Here is a 10,593-nt window from a genome sequence, read left to right as displayed (position 1 = left end):
GCCACTGTCACAGGAATTTTGGAACTTCAAACCCAGACTGCTAACCAAGACAAACCTGTCAAGGGCTAACTGTTACAAAAAGCAGAAGTGGCCTGTCCTTTTCTCCTCCTCCTGTATAGTTTAAATGCTAGAGATGGATTGTTGTCAGTGGACAAAAGAACTTACTGGAACAGCTGCATAATAGCAAATACCAGCAACAATCCAGGCTCTAGATTCTTAGAATATACTGGAGCTAAAGACTCCAGACTTAAAAGACTGAAAAATCTCGAGATGAGTTTCTGTGAGAGAGATAAAGATCATGCATCGTTCATCTAAGAGAATTCTACTCCGAGGATCAGTTCTCAAATACAAACTCCTAAATTTCCCTTGGAAAGTACTACAGCCACTTAAAGGAGGTGTCCAGGGGCATGACAGAGATAGCTGTGACATCAGGACATAATTCAGAGGGGAGTTCCCCATATTTTACACTTCTAACAGTGGGAACGTTTTAGAAACTATGGTTCCAAAGCCTCCCCAAGAAGTGTCAGATAGTGCCCCATCATCAGCCTGAAGGAAAACTCAGAACATCTAATATCAACCGTTAGTTGGCAATCCCCAAACCCCACATTTTCATCCTAATTTGGAGCCATGCACACACTGCCAATTGCTAATGTGGGAGAAAATAAGAAACCAAAAAACCCCCAAGTAGTTCTGTAAAAAGTGGAACTAATGAAGACGGCTTCCCTGGGGACCTTTGTCTCATAGTTGATTGGTTTAATAATTAAATGGTAATATTGGCAGTGGGAATTCACCCCTTTCTAGACATCAGGGAATCCACAACAAAGAGCAACATTGTGAATGCCCTAGACACAGGAAAAGCCAGAATTTACTGCTTACTGGACAATGGAGAACCCTGAGAAGAGAACCTTGACCTTAAACGCTTTCCTTTAAGGGCTGAGCTCAGCTTGCACTACTTTTTCAGGAGCAGTAACAATATGGTCTCTCCTACTCTGTCATTTTCAGAAAATCTGTAAGAATTTTGCATAGATTTGTAATTTTCTTTTAGAAGTAAGCACCTGTGTCTGGTCTAAATGAAATTGTTCAACTGTTTCAAAAGATTGTGAGGAGACAGAGCAAAATCCACAGTATGACCACAGTATGGAATCAACCTTCATTTCTTCAGGCTAAAAAATAAAGCAGCACTAGGGCTGAATACAGACTGATGTTAACATTCAATGCAGCCTCCCTGCAGGGCCTTCCTGCAAAAAAAAAAATGCTACTGTTATCTTGGCAGAAGAAGCTGTCTGAGGGGCAGAGTTGTCGTCCCAGCTTCTGAGATAAGTCACCACTTCTGCCCAGTACTCCCAGTCTTCCACAAGTGTAACATGGGCAGTTATAAGTTATAGTCTTGGCTCTGAAGCTTAAAATAGGATCATTTTCACTTAAAAAACTTTGAATAAATTTGCTACCTATTTTCCTTTATAATGAATCAGACAGGCCCTGGACATGCAAATGCTATTAGTAAATGGGTGGAACACCTCAGCGTAGGGGGAAAGAGGACAGTGTTAGGAGGGATGAAGTTGGAACCACACACATCACTGCCACGGTCTCCTTTTCACTCTCCCCACAGTTCCCACAGGGGGTATGCACTGCCAATATTCCCTGTTACTGCCTGCACCCCAAGACTCTTTCCTTCTGATACGAGTGTGATACAGACTCAGGTGCTGAGTGGTGGAAGCTTTATAGGCAGTTTTACAATCACGGAGGCGACTGGAGGATTTTGCCATTTTTACCAGAGGCAGAACCATTCTATGTCAGAGTAGGAAGACAGTTTCCGAAACAGCCCACCTAGTGACCTTCTGTTTGTAACATGATATGTTTGTGTGTATGGGATGTGTTACAGAAAGACAGATTTGGATTTGGAGAAGCTGCAATTGTTCAGAAAAGCCTGGAACACTAACCAGCCTACAAGCAGAGAACATAATTTCAATATTACTTCTGCCCTATTGACTAATTCTTAGAACAAACAGACTTTACGAAATTCAGACTTCAGCTGTGTAAGTGGGTAAAAAGTGGAGCTTTATGAAATCATGAAAACAAATACTGCTTTAAATGAAAAGTTTGTCTCAGCCTGTGCCACTGCCCCCCTCCCCTGCGACAATGTGATTTTCCTTGACATTCCTCTTTTTTTTTCTACATTTTAATTGTAAATTAATCACTGACTTGGACATCTCTCTACTGTGCATTAATATGGTTGATATTAACAACAATATTGCTCTCCAGGCATTTGGAATGTGCGAGACTTTTTGTGCACCAAATGGCCCATATTAACGTCTGGAATAGCCAGGTGCAAACTCTATTGCAGTGTTCAAATTAGTTCAATTTCTCTAACTGCTTCTCCTGTAATTGATGGCTCAAATTATAATAAAGTACAGTTCCTCTACATGATATATGTTACAACTACTACCTGTTATGCTGAATATTGCATTGCTTTGAAACTCCCTCTACCTACATTGATCAGATCTTTCTTGTAAAGGAACTACTTATGAACCAGAAAGTGTCTTCACATCATTCAGAAATTATACATATGCTCATGCACTTTATCAGTAGCTGACAGAATGGGGATGGCAAAATTACTGTCAGTCATGTTGCATTCAATCTCACATAAAGACCTGCTTTTTACTATACCTTAAAATTGACAATAAATGCCAGTCGTCTCTCCTTGCCCCATTACTGCATCCAGACATAGCTAGTGATGCTTAAAAGATACGCACCTTCATCTTAACTGCTTTTAAATTCCAGCTTCATTCTCTTTCTTTTGCATATACTGTTATTTTCCTATGCCCGCATCTAAAATATTCTCTTTACTATTCGCTTTTTCTGAAGTGTATGATTACAGTGCATTGTAATTTTTTTCACATAGGAACAAAGATTTGTAAAAAACAAACAACCAAATCAACCAAATGATGGCTTATTGATCCCCAACTGTTTCAGTCCAAATGTCATCCCTGATGGGAAAATAGGGAGGAACGGGTGGATTTGGCTTTGGGGATTGTGCACCTTTAGGTGTGGTTAAGAGTCCGGATCCTGGAAACTGCCCGTCATGAGTTGGCAGGTCAGTTCCAGCACTCAGAACTCTGGGAGCTGCTCGCAGCTACTCAAGAAAACCAGCACTAACAAGAACATCAGTTTCATTGCACCACAGCAGAATCTGGGGAACTTGCAGTTCATCAGAAATGTATTTAGAAATTTGATTTTGATCCAATATGGACTGAAGCCAAATTTAAAAATAACAACATTTCTAGCAAATCAGAAAAGTTGTGTTTCTGTAAGCTCCAATTATAATACTTTATATTATTTTTTCTTTAAACATAGGTTATAAATTTCTTCTCCTAGTCCTGAAAACCAGTGTCCTCAGTTTATTCACAGAAAAAAATGAAGGGCAGATATCAAAGAGCGAGAGTTTTCATCCAGATTGCTTTGCCAGGTGTTAGAATATGAAATTGAGGATCTCGCTCCTCCCAGTCCACAACGGAAAGGCACATGGTAATGTGCCCTGCATTTGTGGGGACAGCAATACTGGTGCTGAGTTCAGTTAAACACCAACCACAGTCAGTCACCATAGATGCTGTGCTGCAGAATAAAGTATCATCTCAGTGTTTACTAGCATTCAAAAATGCAAACTGTGTTAAGAACTTTTATGAAGGAAACTGAGAAAAAAAACCCATAAAACACGTCTAGGTTGTTCAGTGTCTTCACTACTGTATGCAGTTCTGGTTCTTCCCCTTCAGTTTGAAATACAGATGAATCAAAAAGGTATGGCGCAACTTCTGAACAAGGAGAAACTTAAGTATACTGCAAGTCTTAGGCACAGTGAAGAAAACAGTGTAGTAAGAAAACTACAGATTTCTAAATTCGCAACTGACAAGGAAAGGAGCAATAGGAAATTTTTATATACTAATTCTCATAATACTTGAACTAGTAATACTGTTAAGCAGATGATTTAAAACATACAAAAGGAACTATTTTTTCACACAACAGTTCTAACACAGAATTCATTGCCACAAGGTGTTGTGTAAACTAATCTAAAAGGATTCAAAAAGCAATCAGTTAAATTCATAAAACAAAAGTCCATCCAGTGCTCATAAATAGAAAGCTTTAGTACTAATACTCCAGAACCAGGTCCCTAAGCTACAGAAAACTGAAAATAGGAAAAATGTACCTGGGGACTGATCAATCCACATTCAGCACTTCTTACATTCTTTACATGAACATCTAATACTTACTACTGTTAGTTTGAGGATGCTGGATTTGATGATCCGTTCAGGATACTCTTGTATTCAAACAGATTTCGCCGAGATGTTCAGGAGACAGAGCCATGAAAGTACCTATGTAAAAAGATATAATGGGATGTCAGAAAATGGGCAGGTGAACAGCTGTTTAGTTTTCCAGAATAGTTCAGAGAACCACCAATTTTTAAAAGAGGTGACTGTTATTTGAGCAGTAAGTGAAGATGCAACTGGTCTTTCTCATGCCTGTTTTTGCTTGCTTGGATTAAACAATTAAAAGGCAAAAAGTTTACAGATATATGTTGCCTTTGGGTAAAAGTTTACAGATACATATATTCTTTAGGCAAAATATGTTCACTTATGACACAAGCACAAAACCAAGAAATATACATCAAGAATATATTGTTAACTAACTATAATACCCAGGGACTCTGTTCATGTTCTGTGACTTGCCAAGAAATAGCCAACAGACTTCTCTTGAGAAGAAAATCCCTCCATCATGACTGGTCCTTCAAAACTCACATTGAAAACAAGTTGATATAGAACAAAAGTAAATGTATGTGATGAAACTGTCTGACAATCCTGATTATAACACCACTGACTTCACTATTTTCATTATACCCAGGGAGCTGTGATGCCGCTTCAATACCCTGCATAGGCAATATTTGAAGATGGTCTTGCAATGCTTGTTGACAAATATGTTAAAACAGTGGATATTCTCCTGAGGCAGCTCTAATGTATGTGATTGTTCCTTGGCTTTTTGTCAATTGACTTATCAAGAAGTGCATGTGCTGTGCCACGATGGACTATGCTACCTTAGTGCACATGCTGCTCCTTTTCATCCGCTTTCCTGTGTCGCATTTCTTGCAGCAATCCAGGTCTCGGCCTGCAGGAGAATCCAGAAAGTCCACCCCAATTTCACTGTAGTCCGTCAGCATGGTCAGCAAACAGGTAGTCATAAAGACAGAATACTGCCCTTATCACTTAATTGCATTCCTTGCAATAAAACTAGAGTATTTTATGCCATATTCTAGTCAGACATAACTTTTGCACCTGTATTTTTTGCTTTAACCAACTATTTGCACAGACCTTTCTTCCTGCTGTGCCTTGCTGTGGGTCAAGAAGTTCACCACAGGCTTGATGCGTGTGAGGGCGGGTGCGGCAGAGCCGGCCTGTACCCGCACCCCAAGCCAAAGAGGGCACAAAGCTTCGGCCCCGCCACTATGTGACAGTATCTACGGAGCCCTCATGACAAGCCAAACCAGACCAGACCAAGCCAAGCCAAGCCAGGCCAGGCCAGGCCCGGCCCGCTCCCCCTCAGGGAAGGCCGCAGCACTACAACTCCCGGCAGGCCTTGCGCGCAGAGGCGGTGCCCCTCGGCGGAGACTAAAACTCCCAGCAGGCTGCGCGCCCGGCTGGCGCCCGGCTCCCAGCATGCCTTGCGGGGCGCCACGGCCTTCCCGCCCCGCCGGCGGGAAGACTACATCTCCCAGCAGGCCCCGTGGCCGTGACACTCTCCATTTCCGGGAGCGGCGCCGCGTCCCTCGCTGGGCAGAGGCGGCAGCGAGCCGGAGCGGGCCTGGCTCGGCGGCGCGGCAGCGGCTGCCCGGAGCGCGGCTAGCGGGGCCTCCTGGGGCCGGCGGCGGAGGAGGGCAGCGAGGCCGGGGAGGTCTCCAGGCGGTCGGCGCCATGCTCAATATGTGGAAAGTGCGGGAGCTGGTGGACAAGGCGTGAGTACGGCGGGGCGCGGCGGGCGGGGCGGGGCGGGCGGGGGGTCGCGAGGCGGCTCGGTCGTGGCCCCTCAGCCGGGCCCGTGCTCCCCTCCGGCCCCCCTCACAACATGGCCGCTGCCCCTCCCCCTGCTGAGGTGGCCGCCTCACCACCCTCTCCGTGCCCAGCTGACCCCTTCCCTGCTCGCCCTCCCGCCTTCCCGGGGTTCTGCCCGCTGTGCTCCCGTGCCCCTCCTCACGGCCCGGCTTTGGCCCCTCTGTCAGGCAGGGGCTGCTTTCCAGGTAGTCTGTGGCCTTTTCCATTATGGCTGGCTGCTTTCCCGCCCCTCTTGGGCTCGTGTGGGCCCTTCCAGCTCTTGGCGAGCTGCACTTCTTCTTTGGGTGCCCCCTTCTCTGCCAGGGTCCCCGGGGCTGTGGGCCTATTTTGGTACAGAAGCCTTTGAAATCTCTCTCTGCTGGGTTGGCTCCTGTCGTGGCCCCTACGCCCCTTAAGACGAAACAGACAGGTCAGTGGAAGAAGGAGGGGAGTGAAGAACCACCTGTACAACAGTAAATTTTCAGAGTGCTCCCAAAGTCACCACATGCTCTCTGAGTGTTTTCCTCCTACCGAAGGACAGGTCACTGTTGCGATTGCCATTGACTCACCACCCCTGGGTCTTCCAGAGGTGGAACATGGTAGGCTAGTGAAATGCTCCATCCCCCCCTTAAACATTTAAACAGCTCAGATATTTGCAAGTTTATTTCCTTGAGTAGAGCCTCCTCCCACTGCAGACTTGGCTGTGGTCTTGGTTATCATGATCACCGTGTTGCAGCTTGATAACATGACGTTATTGTTGCGTTTCTCAGCCACTCCTTTATTTTTGTCATGGGAAAAATTTGATATGGTGGAGAACTTAAGACAAGTTATGTTTTGTCTCCTTAAATAATAAATCTTTAGGGACAAACTTGGAATGCTTTTCCATGAATTGTGAACTACTTAGAGGAATAACTGGCTGAAGGTCTGTAGATTAGTATATACCAACTGAGGTTATGTGAATTTATAGTTGTGTCTAGCCTTAGAAGTCAAAGGGTGAATCTTTCAAAATCGAGATTCCATTTTGAACATTTTTTACTTTTGTTTCTCCAAACACTTCTTAAACTGACCTGCTTTTTATATATATGCTTAAAGACAATAAACTGAAGAGAAACAGCAACTTATTCATGATAATCAGGTGTTTTGCTTATGATGCTGCATACTGGACTGAGACTTTTCTAGGCCAAGAATCAATGACATTTAAAAACCACCGTGAATGAGACTTCTCCTGAGGAACTTTTTACGGTTCCTTGCATGCAAAGTCAGCCCTTGCTAAATTAGGTTTAATAATGTGAGAAATGCAGTATGTAGTAGGACAACCCAAATAGGCCTGTCTTGAGTTCCAGGACCTAAAAGGATGCTTTCAGGGAAATAATGTGGGTTTTTTTAAGTTTTCCTTATGTAGGTTTATTTGTGTAGGATTAGTGATCACTATAGCATTATAACACTGTCACTGTTTTTAAAATGTTTACTTTTAAGGATATTTTATAAGTTATTAAGCCAAACAGTACATCAAAATCTGGTTCAGAAAAGACACTTGATTTCCAAACCAGGTGCAAGAAGTCGACATTTCAAATAATCAAAAATGTCTTTTGAATAAACTCTAGTTTCTGGGAATAACATTATTCAAATAAAGCAGATTGTGTATTTAAAAAAAAAAGGGGGGGGGGATGGGGGGGAAGTGGAACCTACAGAGTAAATAGTATTTAGAGACATCAAAATCAATAGTCCCATTGTGCGTGGTGCAGATTTGTCATAATGTCTTCTGTCTTAATGCCATGACTTAAAAAATTCTCTGCAGAAGAGGCTAAGTGATATTATCTGCCTCATAAATAACTGCTGATGCTGTGGCAGGAACATACTGAACTTTAAGAAGAAAGTCTCTTTCTTTCCTTAAAAAAGGAATATGATTATATGGGCATTTTGAAAATGTGCAAATAGCTTGAGATTTTGCTAGTTCAAACTTTAGTAGCTTTTTAGTGGTTGTTAGCTCTACATCTTGGATCTATAGTCAGCTGATACTTATCATCTTAGAATTTCAACTTACTCATCTGGGTTTTTTTTATCCTTATTTGGGCTTCAGGTGGCTGAGAGGTTGGTTAGGTCAGAGATATTTCAAGGTGGAGGACCTGATTAAACAATTTTTAGACTTTTTGGTGTGTGAAAGTTCAGCAAACATTGATATATAGTTAAGCTACTATTAATTATTTTTTTCAATGTCTGCAGGCTACTTTAACAACAAAAAACCCAAGTAAAAATGGTAACCTATTAAAATTCTTCAAAGTTTTAGAACCAAAAAATAAGTCAACAACTGCAAAATACCCAGTAAAAATTCCAGTTTGTATTTAGTATTATTGAAGTATTTGGTATTTATGTTTTCTTCTGTGTGATAGAAGTTAAGCAGTTGAGTTCATTAGGTGAACTTTGCTTTGTAGTTCTCTTCACACTGTAATTGCCTCTACTATTTGTATTTTGGTATTTTCTAGAAACTCAAAAGTATGGATCTGCATCCTTTTGTGCATAAGACAGTTATTTTTGATACTAAATGGTGGTCCTATTATATATGAAATTTAGAAAGACTATGTGATAAAGTATCTTGTCACATCTTTGAACAGTTTAATACTCTGTGTGTCTTGTTCTCCCTTTTGTTAACCTCATTGTTCTTAGCTGCTAATATAACTCCCCCTCCTTAAATTTAAAGTGCTGTGATTAGTTGCAGTTGAACAGTAATACCTTGTTTCTAACTGGGCATTTTGTTTGGGGTTTAAACCAAATAACTAATAAAGCCTGTCTGTGCCTAGTAAAATTTGCTTTTCCTAAGCTTTATTCTTGCAGTTTCTAAATAAATGTCAAACTTCTTTCACTCTCCGGTTTCTTCCCAGGTACTGCAATGCGTGTGAGAGTTCTTCACGTGCGTGGAATTATGTTGAGTTTCTGGCTTGTTTAGAAGGTGCAGGTCTAAATTTTTTCATTTCTTCTGGAATAAATTCTATTTCACGCTATTTTATTATGTGAATAGATTAATTTCAGAAGGTAAACATCTAAAATAGATGTTATCGGTTTATTTATACGGGTTCTTTTTCCCCAGTAGGTCAAAACTGAATTGGAAAGTAAACTATATAAATGTAGCCCTCTGTGCTCAACTTGTTTGCGTTATAACAGTAAACTCAGTTTAAATGGCAGAGGTTTCTGATGGCTCAAGTCCAGGATGGTACAAAGTTAGTGAGTCAGGTGGCAGTTCTGAGTCACTCCTGAAGTAATGTAGTAGACTTTTGTTAGATTCTGTTTTGTCATAGACTTAAGTCTGTGGTAGAAATATGTAGCCTAAGCATTATATGCAAGAGGTGGCCAATTTTTCTGACCTAACAAGCTGCATACCCACAACTTAATGTGACAGAGTGCAGAGGCACACATAGCATGCTTTAGATAGCTGGTGGGAGTGTGAGCTCTGAGAACATTTGGCAGGTGGGAAGTGTGCTGGTCACCAGGTATCCCACTGCTCTGCTGCACAATGGGTTTTCTAGCTTTGTCTCTGGATGACCTGGTGACAGTTGTCCCGGGTGTTCTGCGGCTCCTGTAGCTGGGTGGTCAGGTTACCCTATGTGTGCTTTGAAATAGCCCCTGTGGTTGTCGTGGTGAAACTCGAGGTTAAGTGTTGCATTTGAACTGCTTGTGGGCTGCACGAGACTAAGGATCTGCAGGCTGGCCAGTACTGTGTAGAAGCAGCTTATATGAGAAAAGTTATATTTCTATCCATATAGGTGCGTCTGTACTTTGATAATCAAAACCTCAAAGTATCTCCCTACTGTGTGATAACACAACTGGCAAAAGGTATTGTAGTTGCTGAGATATAGTTCTGGAGTCCTGGCTATGGAAATCTAGAGTATTAGGCAACTTGGTAACTTCCTTTTTTAATCTTATTAGACAAGTACGTGTTGTGGTTTGTATTCCCTGTGAAATTTCTAGGGAAGTTCTACAAAGAAAACCCCGTAAGTTTTTCAGAAGAAAACGCAGGATATTAAGAATCACCGTTAAAACAATTTTTAGCTGGGCAGAAGCAGGAAGGTATTAGTTTGGCCTTGTGGCCAAGTTCAAAAGCCAGGCCATCACATCTCTCTCTAGTTCTGTTGAGTCATCTTTTCTTGAAGGAAATCTGCTGACTCTCGTTTTCCAGAAATGTTACTGTATGTTGTTAATCTAGCACAAGGTTCTTCTGCTTAAAGCAGAAGACAGCATTTGTGCATACATACTTAGCAAGGCTAGTTGAACTCATGTCAATAATTCCTCTCAATATAAGATGTCCCTGTAACTTAACATTTTTGCTAACTAGTTCCTGTCATGGACGTGCAGTAAGCAGGATGGAAGGCCTTTGGACCCATTGAGATTAGATTGCTGCCGGTGTCACAATGTGATGAGACTTTATGGCCACTTTCTTTAAAACTCTATTACCATTCTTAGCTTTTGTGGTCTTTGCATGACCAGAATGTGAGAGAGCTCATTTTAAGCACCTTCCACACATCAA

The 10,593-nt window shown here is 41.9% G+C and overlaps 1 protein-coding gene across 1 annotated transcript in view; it reads left to right on the top strand.

The window, feature by feature from the left end:
- The first annotated feature begins 5,776 nt into the window (after positions 1-5,776).
- Positions 5,777-10,593, top strand: part of CLINT1 (clathrin interactor 1) — a 52,601-nt gene continuing 47,784 nt past the window's right edge. Inside the window, exon 1 of the mRNA XM_074604556.1 lies at positions 5,777-5,998. Coding sequence (XP_074460657.1) covers positions 5,958-5,998 — 41 coding nt within the window. The 5' untranslated portion in view covers positions 5,777-5,957. The remainder of the gene's footprint in view (positions 5,999-10,593) is intronic.

This window comes from Larus michahellis, chromosome 11 (assembly GCF_964199755.1).
Source record: "Larus michahellis chromosome 11, bLarMic1.1, whole genome shotgun sequence".
Taxonomy (NCBI): Eukaryota; Metazoa; Chordata; class Aves; order Charadriiformes; family Laridae; genus Larus; species Larus michahellis.
This window is presented reverse-complemented; position numbering and strand designations above follow the sequence as displayed.